General features: G+C 44.3%; 1 protein-coding gene and 1 long non-coding RNA gene across 8 annotated transcripts; one reads left to right on the top strand and one right to left on the bottom strand.

Annotated features, from left to right (window-relative positions):
- Positions 1 to 1,615: 1,615 nt before the first annotated feature.
- LOC128344767 (uncharacterized) lies at positions 1,616 to 21,477 on the bottom strand. 2 transcript variants are annotated; one of them, XR_008316032.1, is made up of 3 exons: positions 21,305 to 21,477; positions 20,617 to 20,659; positions 1,616 to 1,810 (listed from the first exon to the last, which is right to left on the bottom strand). It is a non-coding gene; the product is annotated as an uncharacterized LOC128344767 (long non-coding RNA). The 2 variants fall into 2 exon arrangements; XR_008316031.1 differs by lacking the exon at positions 1,616 to 1,810 and adding an exon at positions 17,111 to 17,570.
- On the top strand, positions 14,990 to 26,679 carry ZBTB12 (zinc finger and BTB domain containing 12). Of its 6 annotated transcripts, XM_053295570.1 has the most exons (5): positions 14,990 to 15,254; positions 16,067 to 16,141; positions 17,246 to 17,325; positions 18,546 to 19,150; positions 22,003 to 26,679. In XM_053295570.1, the coding sequence occupies exons 4-5, from the start codon at positions 18,654 to 18,656 to the stop codon at positions 23,021 to 23,023; spliced, it is 1,518 nt and encodes a 505-aa protein (XP_053151545.1). In that variant the 5' UTR covers positions 14,990 to 15,254; positions 16,067 to 16,141; positions 17,246 to 17,325; positions 18,546 to 18,653; the 3' UTR covers positions 23,024 to 26,679. The 6 variants fall into 6 exon arrangements, with proteins under 6 accessions (XP_053151545.1, XP_053151548.1, XP_053151543.1 ...); XM_053295573.1 differs by lacking the exons at positions 16,067 to 16,141; positions 17,246 to 17,325 and having other exon boundaries at positions 22,003 to 23,034; positions 25,427 to 26,679; XM_053295568.1 differs by lacking the exons at positions 16,067 to 16,141; positions 17,246 to 17,325.
- The last annotated feature ends 334 nt before the right edge of the window (positions 26,680 to 27,013 follow it).

Genomic DNA, 27,013 nt, shown 5'->3' with positions numbered 1-27,013 from the left:
GGAAAAACTTCCCTTAAGGTGAAGTGTTGCACAACAGCTTCTGAGAAAGAACACCGTGACTAAGAACTTGGAATTAGAGCAGTCATGCATTAAAAGGTCCACAACCATTCTTAAATTGCTGCTGTCAGTTCAAGGAAGAGGAAAGGAGCAAATATATATATTTAGAACAAACTAACAAAAAACCCTCCAACCCTAGAAGCCTGCCCTGGATGTAGATATGATCATTATGGCACTGATTTTGAGGACAGAACTGCTTTAGCTTAATGATGTTTATCTGTCACTTTATAGTTCTTTTCAGCCTACTTTCCAGTAGGCTTATGAGATCACCCGGCATTCTGTGTGTGTGTCCATGCATCCACCCACCCCTGCATCAACTTCACAATGCCTGGACCAATATGAACCAAATCGGGTACAGTTGTAGGGACACAAGTCCAATTCAAGATGGTGGCCACGTGAACATCTGAGGCACAAGCGGGCTAATTTGTGGACTGCCTTACCCATTTGAACCAAATTGGGTACAGTTGCAGTGAGTGACACAAAGGGGCACCTCAGTGGCATAGTCTGTGATGATGTCATTCACTCTGATCCAAGATGGCGGACGCATAAACCTTTGAGGCGCAAGTGGGCTAACTTGTGAACCGCTTAACCGATTTGAACCAAATTTGCTGCAGTTGCAGGGACAAATAGAGATGCCCAAATGGCATGGTGTGTGATGATGTCATCCACTCCAATTCAAGATGGCAGCCACATGAACATCTGAGGCACAAGTGGGTTAATTGATAGATTGCCTAACCAATTTAAACCAAATTGGATACAGCTGCAGTGAGTGACACACAGGGACACCTCAATGGCATAGTTTGTGATGATGGTCACACTGGTCCAAGATGGTGGAAGCATAAACTTTGGAGGCGCAAGTGGGCTAACTTGTGAACCACTTAACCTATTTGAACCAAATTTGCTGCAGCTGTAGGGACAAATAGGGACACCTTAATGGTATAGTTTATGTCATCTACCCCAATCCAAGATGGTGGACGTGCGAATGTTTGAGGCACAAGTGGGCTAACTTGTGGACTGTCTAACAGATTTGAAACAAATTACATACAGTTGTAGTGAGTGACACACAGGGACACATCAGTGGTGTAGTCTGTGATGTCATCCACCCTGATTCAAGATGGCAGAAGCATAAATCTTTGAGGTGCAAGTGAGCTAACTGGTGGACTGCTTAACCGATTTGAACCCAGTTTGTTACAGCTCTAGGGATACCTCAACAGTGAAGATTGTGATGATGTCATCCACCCCAATTCAAGATGGTAGACACAAACTTTTGAGGTGCAAGTGCAGGTTGGCAGGTTTGGCTTTTTTAAAGCCAAACTTTGGGTTACGGCCCATTTGACCCATGAGTATACCCCATAGGTTCTGGCAACTTAGCAAAGTTTGCTACAGCTGAATGAACACATAGGGATGTTCCTGTGGTGTAGTTTGTGATGACACCCACCCCAGTCCAAGATGGTGGATGCATAAACTTTTGAGGTGTAAGTGCACTAACCCGAGGACTGTCTAACCAATTTGAACCAAATTTGGAACAGCAGTAGTGAGTGACACACAGGGACACCTCAATGGTGCAGTTTGTAATTTATTTATTATTTATTTCCTACATTTTTATACCGCCTTTCTGCCTTGACAAAGGCACCCAAAGTGGTTTACAGTATTTAAAGAAGCAAATAACAGATTAATAAAATGTTGTCTCAGGCTGTTGGTCTTGAGCTGAGGGCAAGAGCTCCCTGGCTTGGGTGCATCCTTTCTAACTGATCTGAAACAAATTACATACAGTTGCAGTGAGTGACACACAGGGACACATCAGTGGTGTAGTTTGTAATAATGACATCCACCCCGATCCAAGATGGCAGACACATGAACATTTGAGGCACAAGAGATCTAACTTGTGGACCTTGATTTGCACCAAATTTAGTCCAGATGTAGAGACAGTGAAAGGAAAGTAGGCTGATTAGTCCTTACTAGAACAACTTGTTTGTTTCTTGTGTTCATACACTTTTAATAATGACATGTGCATAAGGCAGAAGTTGAAATCTAGTGGCTCCCTGGCTTAATCTGCCTGCTCCTGGACCATGGAGATAAATGAACTGCTCCCTCACTGGGTTCTCGCAGAACAATATTCTGTTTCTAAGGGTGACTGCCTAACCCTAGATGCTTCTGGGGAGTTCAAAAGGCGGACATCCTGTTGCCTGCGCCCAGCCACTGGTAGTCTCAGGTATACTGCTCCTGAACATGGAGATTCTGTTTAGAAGTTATCATGCCTGTTCTTTTTCCATAGTTGCAGTGAAATACTGAGTACAGTCACTTATGGACAATCAGGGCCAAACCACTCATTACATGGAAGATTTGCAATTGGCAATTCTGACTGATGTATTTGTTTTCACTTAAAAGCAACTGTAACAAAGCCATGGTGCTGGGAGAGAAGGCATTTAACATTGTTAGTGAAGGACTTTGCGCTGTCTCAGTGACAGAGGGGGACAGACTAGTGAGTCAGAGGGCTAGAGAGGTCAAGACATTGGTCATCCCTTCTCTACTGCTCTATCCCTTTGGTATGTAGATTGCTACTCTTAGGGACTAACTTCCTGCCTGCCTGCCCGCCACTTCCTCTTCCTTCTTCCCTTCCCTTCTTTCTCCCTTGCAACATGCAAGCTCTTCTCTCCCTGCACCATGTGTGCAGAGATGCATCCATGTGCATCCAGCTAACTAGCTAGATTAGAATGCCTATCTCTCCACTTTACTATCTAGAATGGAGTTCACTAATAAATACTCCCTATATTGATTTGAAACTATGAACTGGCTCCAAGTTATTTTGCTCTCAGCATACACGCATGCTTGGGCAGACTCCACTGTGTTGTGCCTCTGTGCACTCTGCTATATTAGAAGGGTATCTCTTACCAGAGAGAATTCCCAACATTTAATCCTTCCCCCACATGCCATGTGTATATCTTGCTTTTATTACTGGCTACAACTCTTGCCAAGATGCCCTGTGCAATTGGCACGGTCAGCAAGGTATGTGGACGAGAAGGCAAAACATGCTCTGTACAAACAAAGCCTCACTGCGTTCATTTCCAGTAAATCTGTGCTACAATTGTAAATTTACTAAGCCAGGAGTCAAGGCTAACCGCCCCCTCCCCCACACCACTTCTCTTAAAGAGCCAGACATTTCCCACCCCTGTTAAAACACTGGGGCCGAGATTATTTAAATGTTACCACCTTTTAACCTGGCAAATAATGCTCAGGCCAACAGTGTTCAACCATGTTAGTGGGGCACACCACCACATTGCATATCAAAATGCTTTTTTACAGCCACTTTGGGCCTTTCTAGAGTCAGGTATCCAGTACAATAGTTTGATTTAATTTATTAGACATTGAGTTGGAAAACAGGACCACTATTATAGATCTTTGTAAACCAACACAAGAATTTCAGTTTTCAGAGTGGGGATGTTAAAACAAAAAAACAGCAACACTATATAGTAAATTTCCCATGAAGCAACTTATCCTTCTCATAAATTACCTTTTCAACCTGCTGAAATCCCCTTTTCTCCCACATTTTGTAACCTGAAGTTTGTTCCAATAAATAATTTTATTCTGCCTTCACTGCAAATATGGACAATCTCCATTCACATTACTGTCTTCCTAGAGCAGGGAGATGTTCCAAGACCACTGTGACAAGGTTTCGACCTTTCCTCTGGATGAGAGAGCACTAGAAACTTAAAAGCGTCTTTATAATAATTGTTTTGTTTACAAGCAGAACATAAGTAGAGGCACACAGATACTCCTGCAAGGTAACAGATCTGAAATTCACCACAGAAAAAGCTTATACTCCAGGGTACTTCATCTTAGCAAACTCACAACTATCTCTGTCTCCAAGAGGCCTGGCTTCAGGTTCCAGGAGGATCCTGGAAAAAACTCCTCCATGAGCCCCTTCCTGCCTACAAAGTCAGCACTAGGGTTTGCAGAGGCTCTGGAACAAAGTCCTTCCTTGCTGGACCCTGTTGTCAGAGTCCTCCCCCTCTTTGTAGTTTCATGTCGTGTGTAGTGTGGTCTGAAAATGCACCACTATGTAGTTACAGGCTTTAATTTCCTCATCAGAAGCAACAGTGCAGGGCTGCAATTTGAACTGAAACCACAGCCTAGAATTGCCACCCTACATGATTGGCCTAGAACCACCAGGGATCAGTATCCATTTCCAGAGGTGACCATAGAAAGCAATAGTGGAAATGTTGGTATTGTGAAAACCATTGGAACAACTATGTGTTGTAGCATCCATCTTGGTCCAAATACACCTGTTGTAGGAGCTAAAAGTGGAGTTTTGAGGGCTAGTCTCCATTTCAAGTAAGTGAGATGGTCACATAGGCGGGGTATTGTGCTTGGAGCCTGGGAAAGGCAGGGGCTCCACCCAGTGTTCTTACACTACATGATCACCGTGGCAAGTTAGGGACTTGGGTCAATGGAAAGGTTCCAACAGACCAATTGACCACATCGTAATACAATCAGGTCAACTCCTAGCTATTGATAGAATTGGCAAATGAGTTCGTCTCAAATAGTTCTGACCCATCTACTCAGCACTCCTGACCCCTAATAAAATATTAACATGTCTGCTTTAATGCCTTGGGAACCTCTTAGAAGGTTCCCCACTTAGGAACCTCAGAGCTTTGCTCTCTTGCTTATTCTACTTTGATAATTAGCCTGTACACCTAGAACCCAGAGTCACTTGTAGCTGTGGGGTTGCTGTACTCCAGGGGTGGGCAGACAAGGTTTTTGGAAGCTCAATTTCTTTTGCCAGAGCCTTGGGAGTGTTACCAGAACTGCACCAAGGTGCTGGCTAGACACCTCAACTATGCGTTTGGCTTGATGTGGGGAAATTAGCTTGGCTTGGGGAGCGGTTTGGCTTCAGTATCAATTTGAGCAAGTTGTGGTGTATTGGAAAAGATGAGACAGAAATACAATTCAACAAATTTTATTAAGGGTATATGGGAGCACAGAAGACAAATGTTCAGTTAGGCAAGAAGGTGGCTAGCATTAATGTAGCTTAAGGGTATTATTTATTTATTTATTTACACAGTCAGACAGGTGTTATTGACTGGTTTGTTTTATCCAGACATCGAGTCCTTCCCATTATTTATTATTATTATTATTATTATTATTATTATTATTAATAATAATAATAATTCAATTTCTATACCGCCCTTCCAAAAATGGCTCAGGGTAGTTTACACAGAGAAACAACAGATAAATAAGATGGAACCCTGTCCCCAAAGGGCTCACATTCTAAAAAGAAATATAAGATAAACACCAGCAACAGTCACTGGAAGTACTGTGCTGGGTGTGGATAGGGCCAGTTACTCTCCCCCTGCTAAATAAAGAGAATCACCACGGTAAAAGGTGCCTCTTTGCCAAGTTAGCAGGGGTTAATTAGAGATTGATCGGCTTGGCTAAGGTGCTTAGACCAGAGCCTGGCTTAAGGCTTGCTGTGGAAAGCGCTTAAAAGTGGGGGAGAGAAAGAGAGGGGTCGAGGAGGTTTAGAAGGGAAAGAGGTTAGTTTACCTATCCTTCCCTGGTTTGTGGGTGCATTTGTTGCAAGTTGGCAAGAAGGCTTCCTCTCAGGGGATCAAGCAGGAAAAGCAAAGTGGAGTGAGGAGCTACAACCCGTGTGTATGAGAGTCCATAGGATTGTGATCTAAGCAGATTCCAAGGCCATGTGCATCTTTTGAAATGGGGTCTGCTTGCCAGCTATTGCCTTCTCTCTGAAAGAGAGGGGTGGGTGGCATCACATCCAGTCTTTCCTATTCTGACCTTGGGGAATATTCCCCCCACGCTTTACTCATGCTGAACACAGGCAGGTGCAAAGTTCGCCATGGGGACTGCGATCCCACAGTCTCAGACTGTATAACCTTCCCAAGTAGTATAGTTAGAGGAGTGCTCTCTAAGTTACCCCAAAATCAAGCTGTCTGGCAACAAATTCCCCAGTTGAGAAACATTTTGGGGTCCCCCCAAATGCTGTCTCACTATTGACTATAGGCAGACTTGGAGATGGATAGCACTTTAAATTGTCAACTGACAGAAACCAATTGGCACCTGTCTCAAAGATAGCAATCAATCAATCACTGCACATATATAAAATACACCTGTGTATCTATGGCTGGTAGCTACACGTGTACCTGCTGTGAGTGTGTTCTGGTGGTGGCTATGGTGCATGACTGGTGCTGGGCTAGTTAGAACAGGAACAAGAGCTTAGTAGGGAAAGGTGATTAGTGAGGGAAGAGCACTTTCCACTTGAGGCACAGTAGGCATAGGCATGGATACTTGATTAAAAATACTAAAAATATGAACACACTACTAATTTAAAAGTTCTCTAAGGGTGATTAATCACCTGGTGTTCCAGTCTGCCATGCCTGTGTAATAGTTAATAAAGTTGTGGCCCTTTTCATCCATATTAACTCTACGTGTTGTCTTGAGCTGGGGTCTGGGGACAATGTTTAATTCTTGTTTTTAAATGTTTTTAAATTGTTAATTGTTGTGTTATTGTTTTTAATTTGTTTTAGCTTTTCATTGTTTTACAAGTTTGTTTTAATTGTAAACCGCCCTGAGCCATTTTTGGAAGGGCGGTATATAAATCAAATAAATAAATAATAAATAAATAAATAAAACACGTGTGTGTGTGTATATTCACTAACCTATACTAATGTACAGTATTGCTAAAATTACTTTAGGTAACTAAAACACAATCCTCTCATGCAAGCATGAGGGCAAAATTATCTAAAAATGTGGGCAAAATGAAAGTATGTATCAATAACTACAAACACTCATGAAATGCAGACAGAAAGAGCCTTGGAGAAGCCAGGGAGGGAACTTGGAACCTTCTGCTCTTCCCAGAGTGGCTCCATCCCCTGAGGGGACTATCCTATAGTGCTCACACATCAAGTCTCCCATTCATATGCAACCAAGGCAGACCCTGCTTAGCTAAGGGGACAAATCATTCTTGCTACCACAAGACCAGCTCTCCTCTCCGTGTTCATCCCTTTCTCTGGCGCCCCCCCCCCGAGTGAGGGAGATAATGAAGAAAATAAGGAGGGGTGGAGCTGGAGGGCCCTCAGGAGCTGGGGGCCCATGTTATTTGAACCCTTTGGCTCAATTACAGCTATGCCCCTGGGAGAACCAGCTTCCCCTTCCAGGAGTGCGTCCCCACTACTATGAAGATCTGGATGCTTGCTGTTTCAGAGTTTGCCTTGTCTCTGATAATGACTCACCAGCCACACTGTTTGAAAGAGGAAGGTTGCTGACAAGAATCACTCAGGTGTTTCAAATAAAACAAGAATAAAATTGATTAAAGATGATTTGAGATTTGTGTACGCTACTATCAAGTAGGGTTGTTGTCTTGCTAAGTTACAATGTTGATGTTGTTGCTTTACAGAGCTTGGTTCCTTCCTAGAACCTTCCTTTTCACCTAATCCTTATGATAGACTGTTTCTCACCCAGTCTGTTTTGGACTGCCTTATTCGCAGTCTTTATTAAAGACTGTTTTAAACCTTTGAGCATCTCCCTTTGAGACTGCTTCTCTCCAGACCCAAAAATCCACTACTGTCTCCACAGCTACTAACTCCCAACAACCATCACACACTAACTGTGTGAGAGCCAGCGTGGTGTAGTGGTTAGAGTGCTGGACTAGGACCGGGAAGACCCGAGTTCAAATCCCCATTCAGCCATAAAACTAGCTGAGTGACTCTGGGCCAGTCACTTCTCTCTCAGCCTAACCTACTTCACAGGGTTGTTGTGAAAGAGAAACTAAAGTATGTAGTACACCGCTCTGGGCTCCTTGGAGGAAGAGTGGGATATAAATGTAACAACAACAACAACTCATAATTGACAGCTTCATTGTGTTCCAAGCTAATTTACATATAAATAGTTCTGCTCCATGCATAATTGTATCATTTCATCACACAATCACATTGTAGTATTGGCTGGAAAGGAAGAGAAGAAGCAGCAAGCCCAAATGCATAACAACTTCAGAGAAGCCTGGGAATTATCAGTAGTTTCCAACTCCTTAATTCCAGTCCCTCTAACCAGATTAACACTCCCAGCCAAGTGTCTGCCTTTATGCCAAGCCCACTCCTTGGATTTTGACATGGCTTGTGGCACATGCTGTAGGCTTGAAACTCAGCACTAGCTTGGTCTCTAAATTCTTTGGACTCTTGTCTCAAGCTACCTATTTCTCCTGCATTTTGAAGCCGCCTTCAACCCACAGTGATAGCCTTACTGTGGCACAGACAAAGGTTGCCAATGCTCCAGGGCGCTTTCCAGATTAGACCCTGCAACAGGATCACGACGGATCTCTGAAGTGTGCTTCCCACACTTTCCGCATTGTGAGACCACAGTCCCTATGCATGTCATACCCCCATCCTCAGATAGCAAGGAAGAAGAGGAAGCTGGCAGTCCTCCAGCAGCTGCAGGGATACCTGAAGGGCAGAGCCTGGCTTTCAGCCCACAGGAGATACCTGAGGCATGTCTGGTTGAAGCTTCAGAGACAGGGAGTGAAGAGCAGAACACTGAGGTAAACAGTGAAACTCTTCCACTGCCTCTTCGCAAGAAAAGATTGATGAAATGCCAGCAACAGGTGGAAGAACTCAGGAGAAGCAGACAGCTGCTCAACAAGCCAGATAAACCTTGAATCTGTGCCAGCTGCCCGAAGGTGGGGAGCAATTAAGCCAGGCTATAAATTAAGTCTGAAGGCTGCAGCTAAGTGCTGAAAGACAACACATCTCTTGGAGCCTGCTTCAGCGGAGCCTCAGAGGAACCCCAGCTTTGTGTTGGCCTTTAGAGACCCAGGCTTTTCCTGCTTTACTACTGCTACCTTTCCAAGTCCTGACAACTGTACCTATCTGCAACATCTCCCCTGGGAACACCTTGCACCCCTTTTTGCTCTGGAACTGTGCAATCTGGTGGGCAAACTGAATTTGTGGGGGAGGCTATCTGAACTCGATACTGTAGTAAAGTGTTATTGTGTGTTTCTCTTGCTATCTGAACTCAATACTGTAGTAAAGTGTTATTGTGTGTTTCTCTTGCAGACTGAATAAGATTCCAAGGACCTTCCAGTGACCTTGACAGAGACTCTGACTTTGACACCAGACAGGCTCCTGACAATGTGGACAGCAGGGTGCCATTCACATTTTCAGTGCCTTGTTTTGAATTTAATCACTGCAATATAGTGCTATGATGTCATGTATCCTGTGTTAAAAGATTGCTGTTTTTTCTGGTTGTTAGTTTCCACAAGACTGCTCCCCCTGCTGCTTATGTTTTGAATGCAACTTGCCTGAATGGAGGCATTTGCTGCTTTTAGGCAGCTAGTCTGGAAAGTGCCTAGGACTTATGTAGAATTTCCAGGAATTAGCATTCATGTCCAGGTGACTGTGGAAAGCAACCTTGGAGATGTTAATGAATTGATATTGTGAGTCAGTCAGAGGTGGCAGACCCTCAGCTCTTCCACAGGAGTTCCAGTCCAATTCTTCACTCACAGAATTACAGCAGACTAGAAGCCCATTCACACGTTATGTTCAACACTTGCAAAATGTGTGTACAAAGGTACAGATCTGTATACAGGTAAGGTAATTCACATGTTATGTTGAACATCTAAACTCCTGTACTTCCTATTTCTACCATGCATTTGAGGGGCCTGTATCCAGATTCACTTTTAAAATGAACACAGGTACAGTCATTCACACAAGCACATGTACAAGTGTACAGGCATCTGTACACTCATACAGCATAATGTCTGAATTGGGTTTAGAATAAATATAAACTGCTTTTTCCTTCTCTCCCCGCTTTCTACTTTCTGACTTTTGTCCTCCCACTTTCTCCTCATTTCTTCGAACAGTCTTCAGTCTTGTTACTACAGCCAATAAGCAGTTTTATTTGGATAACTAAAAATATATTCAATCAATTAACCACCTCAAACTCAGCACAAATTACTACACACCTATCTCCACTCCCTATAGTGCGGCATATAGGATGATTTGGAAAACCATAGGATTTTTGTGATGAAAGCAAACCTCTAAAAACAAGAGAAAACATGTTGGCAGTCGGAAAATCTGCTCTGTTTTTTATAATCCCTCATTAAAGTAGAAATGTTTCTTTTTTAGGTATTTTATAATGTAAAAGCAATATTCATGTTTGTTAAACCAAGAGACAAAGTTCGTTAGGCAGTGATTTAACTCCCTTTATAACATACAAATGTAATTCAACATTATCAGAGGTTTGGGGCAGGGGAGTTGTGTGTTGTGGAAACCAGCTGAACCCCAGCTGATCGTGACATTTCCCTAGTTAAGGATTTGAGGTTGTCTTTGATGTGTACAAGTTTGTTTTAGTATAGTTTCCAATTTGTGTTTTTTGTGTGTTTCAGATTCTCAGAGCCACTTAAATATTGTTGAGACTGTTGTTCATTGATTAACAATGGAAGGTGTTTCCCATCTTGAAGTTCATGGAGCTAAATTAGCAAGATACAACAATAACTACTTGATATGTCAGAGAGGACAAATAAGGCATTGGTGGATAAGCCTGTTGCTATATCTTATGAAAAATTACTGAGCTTTATCAGGGAGGGTGCTCAATATGGAGACAAAAGTTTCTCTGAGATTAGCAGGTATCTTGGTGATGTCACATGCCAAGACCTTCAAGCAAAAGGATGTTCGTGGAATAGAAGATATCAAGAGACTGTTCATACCAAAATGCTCAAACATGCCAAAGAACGATGGGGGGGGGGAGGGGAATTGAAGAAGCTCCAATACCATCAAGCAGTACCTTCATTCAATTTCGATCATCACCTTACAAAAGGGGATGGTGTTTCTTTTGTGAGAATGGACTGGGTTACAAGAACCCTTTGCATTTAGTTGCTACAGAAAATGTTGTCAGTCATTTAAAGATGTGGTTGAAAGAAGTAGGAACGAGAAACTGCTTGTCAAGCTTTTTATATCCATTGATCCTCAAGATACACATGCTATTGACATTAAATACCACTCACTCAGCACTCAGTCCACAAAAACCAAGCAAGGCGAATGAGGTGGCAGCCGAAATTGAATTCCTTAGTCTGCTTGAGAATACATTGTTGAATGGAAATATAGTCACCATGGTGCATCTTCAAGAGGCATAAACAGGAATCCTTATGGCAAATAATGTGGACAGCCATCCCAGCCTCAAAAAAATAAAGCAACTTATATAGCATGATATACCAAGTGTAAAATTTCATAAACCAAAATGAGTGAATGAATCAGAACGTGTTTCTATCAAAACTTTAAGAGATGCTACAATTCAGTTAGCAGAAGAGAGCAACACTGATGGAAATGACGACATGAAAATACTCTATGATGCTGCTAAGATTCTACAAAAACTTATTACCAAAGCATAGAGATAGGTATTTTCTGGTTCACTTACAGAAGTTACAGTTCAGAATGTTACAACTAAATTGCATAGTTTCTTCCGTTGGGTTCTCAAGGGATCAAAACATAAGCCTATCCACGGAGAAAAAAAGATGGTGAAGTCAACCAGCATGCCATGAGTTTTGCTCAGACTACAGTGTCTTTGTTTCTGTCCCAGGACCAGGTCCAAAACAAGAAATCATAGACTCAAGGACCACCCATGAAATGCCTCCACAACTGGGAATTGCAATAGCAACTTCAAGCAAAATCAAAACATTGAAGCACTAACTGCCACTCTTCACAGCTTTACAAACCCATTTACAGAGGACAATAATGATCTCTTCAACCTGGCCACAAAGGCAGTCATGCCTGAGAAAGTCAAAGAAGATACCTGTAAGCAAAGTGAAATTGGTAAGAAGTTACTTGAAAGTTTTGTATTGGAGTGTATAAACCAGGGAAACATCAACCTGTGGGCTCCAATGAGAAAATGTAAGCTGCAGACTTTTATTTCATGTAATTAATTAATTTGATTTAATTTATATACCGACCTTCCAAAAATGGCTCAAGGCTTTTAAGAATACTGGGGTGGGGGAACAAAAAGTGGTCACTGGAGTTAGTACATTGAAAGAGGAAAGAAACCTTTTTGCTCTAATGTTATAGGTGACAAAATCCAGATCAGAAATAACTCTTGAAGACTCTATAGGGAAACACGAACTCTCAGTTGTACCAAGGTCTATCTTTGCTGCTGATGGTACAATGCTGAAATGCCAAAACAAAAGCAGTCTGATGGCTATTCTGAAAAAATTGCTCACTGGGGAAGACACATTGCCTGATGAGGATGCAGAGCCACTAGCCATGAACAAGGGGGTGGGTGGGGAAGAAGCCATTCATAGTGAGATTAATCAGTCAGCTAAATTTGAGGTGGGACTTGTAGATGGGATGGCAGAACTCAGTCACTTCATAAACCAGACAGCATAAAAAACTGTGGCCAGCTTGTTGAACATTTTACAAATTATTTTCTATCAAAATACAGAAAATATGATGAACATCATGTGGTATTTGATCGCTATGACGTTGATATTTGATATGTCACTCAAGACAGCAAAACATAAAAGACAAGGGCAACAACCAGTGATAGCTGACCACACCACAAATACAACAAACATAGCAAAATTAACAATGAAGCATCTCCTTTCACAGGTGAAAACAAAGATGGAACTAACACATTACTCATCAAAGAAGGTACTTGAAAAATGGTGAAAATTTGGTAATGACATAGGGATGTGAATGCAGAGCTACACCCAGAAATATGAGCCATCATCAAAGTAATTGGGAAGAATTGGATACAAAGATTTTGCTTCATGTTACTGATGCAACAAACAAGGGGGCTTCCAGAATCAACATTCACTCACCAGATACTGATGTTTTTGCGCTAGCTGTTTGACAGTACCCAGAATTATGCGCTGACACAAATTTTGTTACTGGAAAAGGAGAGTTGTACTGCACTATTCCTCTGCTGCCCATATATGAAGCTCTTGGACCTAGCAAGCTTTCTGCTTTGCCTGGCTTACATGATATCAGTAGTGCAGACAATACTGGGGGTTTTGCAGGGAATGGCAAACTAAGTTTCTGGAAAGCTTTCAAGAATGCCAGTGATCGTATTATAAGTGCACTTGCAAGCCTGGGGAAGGATTTACTCCCCACTGATGGTATATTTGCTGCCCTTGAGGAATGTATTAGTCAGGTTTACTTGCCTCTACACAGATCTCACAGGTTGCTAGGTTAAGATGGTAGCTGTTCACCAAGGAACAAGCCCAATCTGAGAGTCTTCCACCTACAAGAGATGTATTACACCACACAATACCACGAGCACACTATCAAGCAATCATTTGGAATAATGATACGATTGTGAAGCGTGTAATCCGATCACCTGAAAAATGTGGTTGGAAAATGGAAGGGGATGTCTAAATAGTAGGGTTGACATATTTTGGCTTTCCAAATCTGGGTGTCTAATTTGCATATTATGTAAATCGGCTTGAAAATAATTTTTGAGCAGAACAGTGACTGCATGTTTTGCTCCATAACTCCGCTTCTACAAGGGCTAGGGCTTATCTTTAAAAAAAAAAAAAAGCTGAAACCCAGGTGAATCTGGGAGGGCTAAGCAATCTGGGTGAGATGCTTAAAATCTGGGGGAAACCTGGAATTTTGTGGGGCATGGCAACTCTACTGGATACCAATAATGACTGAAGAACTCCCAGATCCAAAGGCTATACTTCAATTGGTGAGGTGTGGATGCACTACCTCCAGATGCCAGGGAGGAAGATGCAGCTGTGATAAATCTGGGTTGATCTGCTGTGACATGTGTTCCTGTGCATCTCAAAATACACAGAACCAAGAGGATGCTTGTGACAACATCCAGAGGACAAGGAGCTAGAGGAAGACAAAGATCTTTAAGAAGAAGCAAATTAATACACATGTGATGCACCAAAGTGCAAAAAAGCATTTAAAATTAATTATGAACTTTTTTCACGGGGTGCAGCAGTGAAAGCTTGACTAACAAGCAGAAGGTTGCTGGTTCGAATCCCTGCTGGTACTATATTGGGCAGCAGTAATATAAGAAGATGCTGAAAGGCATCATCTCATACTGCACGGGGCGGGGGGGGGAGGCAATTACCTTTACCTAATATTAATTAGGTAAGGTAGTTCATTTTTGTCCAAAAAAAAAAGCAAAACTTGGATTAAAAGTCACTTATGCACAATCATTCATTAACAACTTTCACAGATAAGCACGACAGTCAGAGCAGATTCGCAGACTGCCAACCTGCTTTTGTCTTATTCTTTGAAGTATTTTGAAGAGAACTGTGTAGGTGGTTTGCTTTCATCCCCAAAATCCCACGGCATTGTGCATGCTCCCGTACTACTAATTTTTATTTTATCCTTTTCTCCTTGTCCCATTAAATGATCCCCATCTTTATTCTGCCTTCTTCCAGTTGTAATGCCTGTCTTTTTTACTTTTTCACATGATTGTATTGTTTTTAAAAACTGAAATAATTAGGAAAGTTAAACAGAAGACTCGTAAAGAAAGGTTTAATAGATGCGTGGCAGCTTAAATAGGCAAAGTCAGTTGTGGGGGAACACCTGTTGCCTGCCACGCAACTTTTGAAGGCTCAAGAGCTCTGTCAGAAACAAACAGCGACAGTCCTTCGGATTAAGGCACGGTTCTTTATCAGAATCAAGTGTTTGGATTTTAATTTCCAGCCAGGTATGCCTTTTGAAGTTGTTCTATTGCTTAGGAGCAGCGCGCACATTTCAAATGCAAATACATCCAGTTATTTAGAGCTAGTATTGTTCCTTTCTATAAATTGAGATTTTTCTCCTTTTAATACTTCCTAATGAAAAAACTCCACGTACATTTAAGTCTCCTATTTCACGCGGCAGGGGAACCAGTTACCAAGGTGATTTGGAGGAGGCGAGAGAAATTCCCCTCCCATCCGGTTTCTCGGCGCTTGCTTATGACATCACGAGCCTTAAAGGGGAGGAGAGTATGAATTTAAAGGATCCACGAATGGATTAGTAACTCCCACAATGCCATGAAATTATTTCTCTGTCTCCCCCTTCTTTCATTGACCTTTTTCTCTTCTTTTCTGTGTGGCTGGAAAATACCAAGCCCCCTTTTCTGACTGCCTGGCCCTTTAAGGAGGCCCCCTTTAATTCTTTTCTCTTGCTTTGCCTCCTTGTTTGGCCTGTTGGGGCCACCCCGTCTCTTGGATGAGAGGGGGAGCAGCCTGCAAGGTGAGGAGGGGGGAGCCTGGGAAACGGGGTAAGGGCGCAGGGAGGTGCATCCGATCAGAGCCTGGTCGTGCGCAAGGAAGAAAGGAGTGTGCAAAAGAAAAGAAAAAAGGAGAGGCAGAGGGCTGGAGTGAGTGGAGGGTGGGGATCATATTGTTTGAGCAGAGCTGTGAACTGGAGAAGGAAAGACTTACAAGGGAGGAGAGAACTCCATTGCATTGTATTCTTCCGTGTGTGTATAGGAAAGGGGTATGTAAGAAGAAGGGACGAGGGAGCCAGCGATTGCGTGCCCCCTCCCCCGCCCCCATGCATGAACACACTGTGATGTGTGCTCATTAAATGGATTATCTCCACAGAGGTCGAAGCGCGGTTTGCTACATACAAGGGTGCGAGGTGTGTGTGGGTGTGTGTGACTGTTATACATTATAACTACTAAGTGTGCATTTCACCCACATGCACGCCTATTTAGCAACTGTAGCACAGGCACACGTGGAATGCATGTCTGTGCTACCATCACACATAATGATCTGCACACAGGTTGCATATTGTTTCCTACACGCCTGTGCTTTCTGTGCAGAATATGAATGAATGGAAGGATGAAGAACTCAAGCTGCCTACCGTGGTTCTTCTCCCACCCCTTTTATACAGGCAAACTATCTTGCGAGTTAGCTTAGGCTGAGGGAGAGTGATTGGCCCATTGTCATACTGGTCCAAAGTTTCATGGCTAAGTGGAGATTGAACCTGGGTCACACTGGTCCTAGTCTGACTCTCTAACCATTATAGACTGACTCAAATCATGTTTCTGAATATTACAGGCAGAAGAGAAAACCCAGATAACTACATCAAAGATACTGGACATCATTTCAGTTGCAGGAAGAGTCATAACAAGGGTCAAAGACCTATTGTTTAATCTATTCAAGATTCAGTTGCCAAAAAAGCAAAGTATTTCATGAACCTGTATTGTAGCTGCTTTTTCTACATCTTGCTCCCCAGGAGTATAAGGTTTATCATTCCTGGAGATGTTCAAGAGAGTAATAAAGACCCACCTCTTCTACCGAAGACAACCACAGGGCTCTGTGGTTGCCAGGAGTCGACACCGACTCAGCACACTTTACCTTCAGCTTGGCTTTTAATAATTTAAGTTATTTTAATGTTTTAAAATGAATTTTAGGTTAATATTTTAAATGGTTTTATTTTCAATTGTAAACCACTCTGAGCCATGCATGTAAACCACACAAGAGCCATGCAATATATAAATGCAGTAACTATAGTAAGGTTATCAATGCAGCTCAGGCACCCTGCTTTCTTTAAAGCAAAACCATCTGTGCCTTTTGGCATACCTACCTAGTACATTGGCCCACAGATGTACTGATCTGTGCATGTTTATTCCTTCCAAGTAAGAGTGCATAGGATTGCACCCTTGTTTATAACCATGGTTAACTCTCCAGTAAGGAGATCCACACAAGCAAGCAGGCGTCTTGTGTGTAGAACCTGCTAGATTGGAGCTTGACTCCGATATCCATCTGAGTGTGCATGAGCAGCTAGCCTCATTTCCATGCGATGCACATTGTGGCAAGTGCATAGAATCAGTAAACTGGCCAGAGATATAGGTGAACATATCTGAAGTTGCCTTATACCGAGTCATGCTGTTGGTCAATCTAGTGCTATCTACTCTGACTGGAAGTGGCTTTCCAAGATCTCAGGCCTGGTTCTGCCCTAGTTCTGCTACCTAAGTTCCTTTAATTGAAGATGTGGGGATTGAACCAGTTACCTCCAGCATACAGAGCATGTGTTTTACTAGTGAATTAGGGCCCTTCTGCTCCTTGGGTTCTCCTGAGGAATAATAATTGCATGCAGTCTGAAACTCAGGATCTTTTTTTAATGGTGCCTCTGCAAAGCACCACCTAAAGCCAATAAGATACAAAGAACTAAGAGCCCTTTTATATATGACTACAGTGGACCAGAAACAATTTTTATGTGACTTCAACCCACAGCATTGTAGTAACCTTGGAAGGTGGAATCCTATGAAAAAAACAGTCTCCTGTGTCATCCTCACTGCTTCCCTCCCTCCCAGGTGGGTGATAATCCTTTGGAAAGGACCCACTTGACTAACCCCATCCACATAGTTTCAGCTTCTAAAAGGCTACTGCTGCAGGATGGATGGATGAAGCCACAGGAAAGGAATAGCAACATATAACATCCTTGACTAAAGCCTCAATAGCTACATTCATTATTCTGGACTGATGACAGAGTGTAATCTTGGGTATGTCGGATAAGCTGGAGCAGAGCTGAGGGTGAGATGGAAGCAGGAGTAATAATCTGAGGAGAAAAAGAAGAATGTATAGGTTCAGGTTTTACTTGTACAAGGAAAATATTCTGGTTTTCTCACTCTTCCAAAGAATAGGTATTTTCTTAGGGCATTTAAATCCCACTGTCAATGTGAAGAAAAGCTTTTTAGATTTATTTTGGACCTGTATTTAAGCATTATTTTGATTAGTTTATTTTGCATCATGATTTGGTTATGTTTTAAGAATTGTTAGTTTAAAAAAACCTATGACACCTAGAACATTAGTTTGATGGGATGAGACATACGATGCACAAATAATAAGATATGGAATTAACAGCATAAATGGAATTAAACATACCATTTTTCAACTACAAAAAATGTTCCTAGCAAAAGGAATGAGAAAATGGTTCTGTGTCCCAAAGGGGCTCACAACCGAAACAAAGAGACACAAGCAACAGGCTAGCAGCAGCCATAGGGAGGGAAGCTATGCTGGTATTAATAGGAATAGTTGCTCTCCCCGATAAACATGAGAACCTCCACTTCAAAAGGTGCCTATTTGGCCAGTTAGCAAGGTTGTATTGGTATTGGTATTATTACCAATTGGTATTAGTGTGTGATTATGAAGGGCAGGTGAGAAGAGGTGGCAGGGCAGTAGCATGTTAAAACTGTATATAAACTTGAGAGGAAAGAGAATTAAGAGGAGAAATAAAGAAAAGTAGGAATTCTAGTTATAGAAAATGCTGTAGAGCTGAAAACACAGGAACAGGAAAATCTGAAAAAGAGGAGTAATGTTATATGGGCTACAGCTAACTTCATTTTATTTATTTAGGTTGCAATTCTGTACATGCTTGCATGGGAATAAATCCCATTGCACTCAATGGGACTTCCATCCTGAGTAAACATGCATAGGACTGGGCTGATAATCCATTAGTTATTCTTCATTATTTCTGTACCTGAGGCAACATACAATGTCAAATCCTATATCCTTTTCCTCTTTTCATTTCCAGTGTTTCTTTTCTCCGTGACCCGTGAAGCCACAGCGTCTCTTCCCCCTTTAGCATCCTTCCTCACTCTCTTCCTAAAGTTTCACCCTCTTCTCCATCTGGCAAGAACCAATGGCATCTGGTATGGAGCTCCTTCGCTTCCAGCTTCCTGGCCATGAAGCAGCTACGCTACGCAACATGAACCAGCTCCGTTCAGAGGAACGCTTCTGCGACGTCACGATCGTGGCAGACAGCCTCAAGTTCAGGGGCCACAAGGTCATCTTGGCTGCCTGCTCTCCCTTCCTGAGGGACCAGTTCCTCCTCAACCCTTCCTCAGAGCTCCAAGTTTCCCTCATGCACAGCGCCAAGATTGTGGCAGACCTCCTCCTCTCTTGCTACACCGGTGCCCTGGAGTTTGCTGTGAGGGACATTGTCAACTACCTGACAGCTGCTAGCTACCTACAGATGGAACATGTGGTGGAGAAGTGTCGGAACGCTCTGTCCCAGTTCATCGAACCCAAAATCAGTCTCAAGGAAGATGCAGCAAAGTTTGGAGGCCATCGAAGGTCCAAGTCCCCCAGTGTAGTGGGCTGCTCTACCTCGTCTTGCAAAGAACATTCACGCAAGAGGTTTGCTGAAGAGCCAGTTTTCATCTGACCCTTGAAAACAGAGCCACAAAACCTATTGCCACACATGCCTCTCTTAGTCAAGTTCCTTCCTAAAAGAACCAGCTTTAGTCAAATGTTCTCTGCCTGGTCGCCTGGAGGGGAATCTTACCTGCCACAGGCGACCAAGGCAAGCAATTTAATGGCTGCACCTAATGTCATTTATTTAATTTTGCTGTTAAGGAATACTTTAATAAATGAGGCAAAAGCGCCATCTTTTGGTAATTAAATAACGACACCATATACTTCATTGCACATTAATCTCATGTAATTAACCCTGTTTAACTAAACTTGTCCACAGCAGGCCCGGCTCATAATGTGGCCTCCCTAGTCAGCCTGCTCAGGTCCAGGAGCCATAGCAAGGCCCACTGCAGATGCCAGACTTCACTGCCTCCCCAGGAAAACTGGGTCCCATGGCCCAGAGCTCCTGGGATCGCTGCCAGTGCAACCTCCCAACTCTTTTTACCCACAGTGCCGTGGCCCCTCCCTGATGCTATGTAACTCAGACTCTGTGTTGGGAGGGCATTGTATTCTGGATTTTTAAAATGGCAGTCACCAGGAAATAGCAGCTTCAGGCCCCTGCTGCCACTGTCCCACTGCAAAAGGAAATATTCTCCACACTTTAGGGGGCGGGGCACTGAAGGCACTTTGCCAAGGGCCTCCATGGTTCAGGGGCTCAGAATTGCCTGTACTGAACATATTCCCTAGCGGACTGACTCAGTTGCCTTGAGAATGTAGTCTGCAGCCTGGCCTTGCCATGGGTACAGCCACAGTGACCCAGCTGTAGTTCCCATTAGCACAGCCACTTGGGCAAGGGTTGCTGCAGTTATGGAGATGACTGCCATCATGTAGTTGTGGAAGGGCCGGATCACACTTTGCATCCCCTATGTGATCATGGGACATGCATGCAAAATCTATATATTGCTGCTAATTAAGAACTCAGGCAGATACAAATGTCTTAACCTGGCACTTAAAACAAAGCAGTGAAGGCACCAAATGAAGACTTTTTTTAAAAAAAATGCCTGAGCTTTGAATGAACAGTGAGAATACTTTTTATGAATCATAATTAAGTCTCTCTGGGAAGGAATTCCATAAACAGGGCATCACTGTTGGAAAGGACCTCTCCCAGATTGCCACCCACCTAATACTTGCCCATACTTGGGCAGATTTGTATGGCTGTAGGCCACCTCCAGCCTCAGAGGCAAGGTGCCCCTAAATGCCAGCTGCAGGGGGAGCAACAGTAAGAGAGAAGGCATGCCCTCACCTCTTGCCTGTGGGCTTCCCAGAGGCATCTGTTGGGCCACTGTGTGAAACAGGATGCTGGCCTGGATAGGCCTTGGGCCTGATCCAGCAGGGCTGTTCTTGTGGAGTGAGCAGTCCACAGCTAATCAGCAGTGTTTAAGACTAAGGGAAGAGCAAATATGTGGTACCTTTGTAGGTTTTGTCCATTGTCTGCAGTCAGCAGCAGGATACCTGCCAGGAAACAATTATTAAAATATTGTGCTTGCTTGTACCTAGTTGATTCAGTTGTCAAGGTTCTGATAAATTCTGTCTTATAACTCTGGGTGTCTAGGCTGAGCTATAGGCAGGAGTCACCAGATGGCACAAGGCTAAAAGCCAGGCCCAAGAAATCTAGGAAACCAATCAGAGCAGAGGTCAAGCTGGGTATACAGCCAACAGTTGGAAGTAGCCAGTGCCCTGAAATATGCCAGAGGTCAGGCCAGGTAGACAGTTGGGAATTAAGGCTCAAGATGATCAGATAGTCCAAGTGAACAAACACAGCAGAAGGAGGAGACCTTGATACTGAAGCAGGACTGAATCCAAGGCAGGAAGTTCTTCCTACTTGGACAACCAACAACTGGTCTCACTGGGTGGGGCCAAGCTAGGACTCAAGGGCTGCTTCAGTGCAGTGAGTTGCCTTGAAGGGTAGCAGCACATGGAAGCCCAGCTTGGACAGAGCCTGCCTTTGGGGGTGGGTAGGTCCCATAGCCCAGTGGTAAAGCACATGTTTTGCATGCAGAAACATGTTCAAGGCTTGGCATCTCAAGTGAAAAGGGTCTCAGGGCACTGTGCTGGGTAGGACTCCCTATCTCAGAACTTGAAAAGATGCTGTTGTACCTGGGCAGGTCAGGTGTGGTAGGAAGCACACTGTGGCAAAGTCAAGCAGGAAATCAGAAGCCAGGGATCAGTCCATTAGGAGCTGGCAGGTTTGAAGTCCAAGAACAAGCAAAGGGTCAGAAGCTAGGGAAGCCACAAGCAGAACCAGAATCAAGATGCTCACACCTACAAAGCAGTTGTTTCAGCAAATGGTGGAGGCAAACTGAGGGCTTAAATACAGAACCAGCACTGCAGCCCCACCTGAGCCTGGAATGTCTTAAAGGGGCTGTGCCCTATTTCTTCAGCGCTGGTTGCAGCATAGCTGGGTGGCTGCTGGTGGGGACTGGGGTGCTTTGGGTTCATCCTCTGATTCAGAGGACACAGGCAAGGGTGTACTGAGGGGCTCAGGAGGTGCTGGCATTTTCACTGGTGGGGATGAGGTCACTTGAAGCTTGCCTCATCCAGCAACTCCTCAGTCAGTCAGGCTCAGGGGTCACGACCACTTCACCTTGAGAGCCCCTGATGCCCAGCTCAGGGATCATGACCCCTTCATCCTGGGACAACTTCATGTCAGACTCTGGGTTCATGACAGATGCAGATAGAGTAAACAGTATTGGCCTAGATGGACCAAGTTTGCCTCTCTGAAGGCAACTTTATAACCCATCTCACAGCCAGATTCTCCACCACTACATTAAATTGTGTTTCTTTATGATCCGCAGGTCCATGCCACGGCCCATCAAGCTGGAATTCCCAATGGAGGAAGACCTGGAGATGAAGGCAGAAGACGATGATGAAGAGCAGGAAGAGGATTATGGGGATGATGATGCTGTCTCTGACATCTGCATTGTGAAGGTTGAATCAGCCATGGAGGTGGCCCAGAGGCAGAAGAAGCAGCAGGCAGGTGCCTCTTGGAACAAAGATGCATCTCCCCAGCAGAGCTGGAACAAGGAAACTTCTCCCCAACAAACTTGGGGCAAGGATTCTTCTCCCCCACCAGGGTGGAACAAAGATGCGTCTGGAGACCAGGAAGAACCTCAAGTCAACTCTACAGTGGCGGAAGCTATAGGGTCTTCTCCAGAATCAACGCTGGAGAAGACCCAGCAGGGCGTAGTGAAGGCCTCCTACAGTCTCTCTGAGGATGCTGAGGGTGAAGGCCTCCTAATCATCCCCAGCGGAGGCTATTTGGAGGAGACCAGTGAAGCAGCAGCTGTTGCCTCAGAGTGCCAGAGCAGTGGAGGCGGGATGGGGCTGGTGTTGGCAGGACTGAGTGGGCGACCTTTTTCGACCTTTCCTACAACAGGGAGAGGCAGCAGTGGTTCAGGAACGCCAGGGGGAGGTGGTGGTGCCTCGAGGATCATCCGTTGTACCAAGTGTGAGGAGGTTTTCCAAGGGGTGGAGAAGCTAGTCTTCCACATGCGGGCTCACCACTTCATTTTCATGTGCCCACGCTGCGGCAAGCAGTTCAACCACAGCAGTAACCTCAACCGGCACATGAACGTCCACCGCGGCGTGAAGTCGCACTCCTGCGCCATCTGTGGGAAGTGCTTCACCCAGAAGTCCACGCTCCACGACCACATGAACCTCCACAGCGGCGAGAGGCCGTACCGCTGCTCCTACTGTGATGTCCGCTTCGCCCATAAGCCCGCCATACGGCGCCATCTCAAGGAGCAACATGGCAAGACCACAGCTGAGAACGTCATGGAAGCCAGTGTGGCTGAGATCAACGTCCTCATGCGCTGAAGGAGAAGAAGGTGGTGGCACCTGCAGCAGGAAGGGGATGGGATTCCTGAGCTCTGAGGGAGGGTAGTGGGGAGTAGTGGTTAGAATGTGGGGTGGTGAGCCAGGATTCCAAGTTTTTGGGATAGGATTAGTGTCTAGTATACTAGAGGGATGGAACCCCTGGATTCTTTGGACGGGGATTTGTGGGTGGGTGGAGCTAGTGGATTAGAAAAGAGTAGGTCAAATGGGAAGCTGGACCCCTGGATTGTCTGAGAGCGGAGGGGGATCTAGTCAGTCAGAGCAGGAGGCTGTGGGATTCAGGATTCCTAGGATCTCTTCTATTCTTTCACATTTCCCTTCCCCTGCCTTTTATGCCCCATGACCAGAAACTGCTACCTCTTTTAGAGCCTGATCCTATGCATGTTTTCTGAGATGTTGGTCCCACTGTTTTCAATAGGACCGACTCCCAAGGAAGTGGGCGTAGGCAGTGGGCTTAGGAACAACCTTTGGGTTGTTTGGAGGAGAGGCACATGACTCTAAACACTTCCCCTGCTAAAGGAGTAGAGATGTGCAAAATGCTTCGAGCTCGAAACGTTTCAAGATTGAAATGGTTCTTTGAGCTCAAAACAAAACACCCTTCAAATAAAGGGCCTGTTTTGAGCTCAAAACAAAGCAACCCCGCTTCGACCTAAAACATTTTGAGTGTTTCAAGTGCCATTTTGGAGTGCTGTTTTTCCAGGGAGAGCTGATCTACTGATTGGGGTCAGCAGATAGACCAGTCCTTTGCTGTGGACTTAGCGCATCAGCCCGCCTTGGAGGGCTAGTCTATACGCCACATGAGGTGGGTAGACAAACCCTCCGAGGCGGGCCAGAGGGGAGGCCTGGTCTACTCACCTCATGCAGCGGATAGACCAGCCCTCTGAGGTGGCCCGACATGCTAAGTCCACGGTGGAGGCCTCATCTGGAGGCTCTCCCCGGAAAAACAGCCCTCCAAAATGACAGTCGAAATGTTTGACAACTGAAGCTTGACCGGTTGTTCTGAGGAAATGTTTTGTTTCAAGCTTGAAATGCAAAATCTGTTTTGTGCACATCCCTATAAAGGAGTGTAGATGAGACCTCGCTCTCACAATCTCAGCAGCCAAAGAACAGAAAAGGCCATTGAAACCATATGGCATCTGCAGAGGGAGCAAATTGACCTGATTGGTATAAGTGACAGCAGACACTGCCCTAGACTCATCCCCTCCAGCAGTGTCTCCTCTTTTCAGTAATTGTTTAGTGGGCAGGGATGGGGGCAGTTTACCCAGGAGCCCAAAAATGAGCCTTCACATGATCAGAAACCTCTGGGTGACTGTAGAAGTAAGAGGGGGAGGTTGCAGCAACCTAAACTCACCCTAAGATTCAGGACTAAACTAGACAATATGCCTATTGAGTCACCAGGATCGATGTACTTCATTTTTCTAACATAAATAGCACATGGAGGGATTGAGATCTGGATCAAGGTGGTAAATGACAAAAAGAGATGAAAGTTTGGGTGGTATATCAATCAATCAATCAATAAATCAATCAATCAAACAATATGTTTCTGTTGAGGTGGGGGATTAAGTATGTGGAGATTTTCAACTCCACATCTCTGGCCTCAAGGAAAAAAACCTTGAGAGCTGTTCTCCAGGGGCATATTATCTTATTTATTTATTTCATACATTTATATACTGCCCAAAACGTAAGTCCTCTATAAGTTCATAAAGCAGTCATGGGAAACCACAGCAGAAAGACAAGGTTTAAAGCCCCTATATGTGATATTTATGTTAGAAAAATCAAGCAGGCAGGCCCTGTTGCACAACAGACACAATGAGCTGGGTCTCATGATCAGTGAGACCCTGTTTGGGAAGGGAAGCAAGGAGAGCAGGCTAAGCCCGCTCTCCCCGCACACGAGCAGGGCGGGAGCCCTGGGTGGCCAGATTGGCCACCCACACGATTTCCGGCTCTGTGACAGAGCTGGCGGGGGCTGGGGGATTGGGGGGCTGTGTGAGTGCGCAGGGCATACTGGAGAGACCCCCGGAGCCGGGAGGTGGCTTTCCGCCTCCCCTCTGGGGGTCTACTGATGAGCAGCCGCGGTGCGGCGCGGCTACTCAAAATTTCAAAAAACAGGTTTGCAGAATGCTCGCTCCGCAAACCCGGTTTAAGAGGAGGGGTATTTAGGTGGGTTAACCTCCAGGAGGCAACCGGGCTCAGTTGCGAGCCTGGTGGCTCCCACGATCATCCGAAATCGGATGATCCCCTAGCCCAATTTTGGCTGATCGTGGGAATAGTCTCATTGTCTAGTTTGGTCCTCAGACGCCAAAACATTTGGTCTAAGACTGTCTACTATGTAGCTTGACCACAGAAGCCCAGTAGTCTTGGTTGATGGAGTGCAATTTTATCCAGGTACATAGAAGTCAGTAATCCTGGGAGAACCAGCAGAGAAGTGAAGTCAAAACTGCTAGGAAGAGAGAAAGAACTGAGAGTATTCTACATCTCCATGGTTGCAATGTGTAAGTGAAATCTCAGCCTTCAAGGTAGATTTTGTTTTTAAAGGAAGATTTTAAACAGTAAGTTCCTGGTCCTTATAGTAACAATATGCTTGAAATTGTGGTAGCAAAAGCTGGTGGCATCTTAAAAGTCAGAGGAGCACTGAGCAGGACTTCCTGTGGTCAGAGGGTGAACTTTCCATGCAGAACTTCTTGCCCTTCCCATGGCTAAGAGACACAGAATGCTTTTCTGTAAAATGATTTAAGCCAAAAAGCTCTTCCCTTTGCAAAATGAGTTTGCGTCTTGTCATTGGCTTTTCTTTGTGCAGAATGTTTTTTAAAGCAAAGACAGCTTTGGGGAAAGTCATTTAAGAACACATATAGTAAACCGGCTGTGTGGCAGAAGTCCTTGGTTTAAATCTCATCCTTAGCTGTGAACACACTAAGCTTAAAGTAAGTAAGTGCTTACTTAAGTGGGAGTAAGTGCCATTGAATGTGGTGATGCTTACTTGAATGAGTAAACATTTACTGAATTAAGTTGCATGTGACTTTAAGTAAGTGGCAAATAAAGGCATGGAACATGGGTCCTTCCTCTTCTAGGGGGCATTATTCAATACGATGTATACTTTAGGCCTAAACAATAGATTGGAAGGCAAAGCCATGGAAACCTGGATACTTGTATAGTTCTGTAACTTGAGTAAAACATGTACTGGTCTGTTATTTCCCATAGTTAATCTGCTTCTGATAGCTGTGGGGATAGGGTTTGGGGAGGAAACAAGGACTGCCAAGGACTGAATCCTCAGGCCCTGACCAGTGGAAGTCATGATTAACCTGTCTCTGGTTTGCGATATTTCACCAGAAATTTCCCACACATATTCAAGTATATCTTCTTGCAGGCTTGAGGGCTAGAAAATGCGGTGATTGTTGTTGTTTTTAAATGAGAACTGAGATTCTTGGGATACTGCATCCTGCACACAGAACCAGAATGCCAACATGAACAGAATCCTTACCATCCTGGAATTAGTCCCTGAAGAGATATGGAATGGAGGATGGGGATATTTCTCCTTGCAGTGGTGTTGGTTCTGATTTCCTGGACCCTAACTAGTTTTTTTTTTCCTTTTCACTAAAATGTTTTCTAAAAAAATAAAAATAAATAAAAACCCAACATAACCTTTTGTGGTTGTTAGCTGTGGGACTGGACTTGAGTGGGGAGGCGGGCACATGTGTGGGCCCCCTATTCAGTTCTGTTGTTTGGGTAGCCTCCAGTGTGGGGGTGGAGTGGGGGAGAATCATATAAATGTTCAGGGAGAGCATATGTCATAATTCAGACATTGCAGTAACCACAAGGAAGCTTAGCTATGGCTGGGTGTGACCGTGCCTGAATGTTCTGTTTTGTTATTCAGAGGCTTGGTATTGTTTTTTCTTTCAAGCATGCAAACAGCTATAAAATATGGTTTAAACTAGGGATTGCCCGCCTTGGGTGCCCAGATGTTAGATTACAGCC

Source organism: Hemicordylus capensis, chromosome 2 (assembly GCF_027244095.1).
Source record: "Hemicordylus capensis ecotype Gifberg chromosome 2, rHemCap1.1.pri, whole genome shotgun sequence".
NCBI lineage: Eukaryota > Metazoa > Chordata > Lepidosauria > Squamata > Cordylidae > Hemicordylus > Hemicordylus capensis.
Note: the sequence above shows the minus strand (reverse complement) of the source record. Positions and strands in the feature narration are given on the sequence as shown.

Excerpts from the sequence above, each read along its gene's own strand:
- ZBTB12 (XM_053295573.1), top strand. The coding sequence starts at position 18,654 with ATGGCATCTGGTATGGAGCTCCTTCGCTTCCAGCTTCCTGGCCATGAA. Across the intron at positions 19,151-22,002 it reads AAAGAACATTCACGCAAGAG|GTCCATGCCACGGCCCATCA; the intron begins GTTTGCTGAAGA and ends TATGATCCGCAG.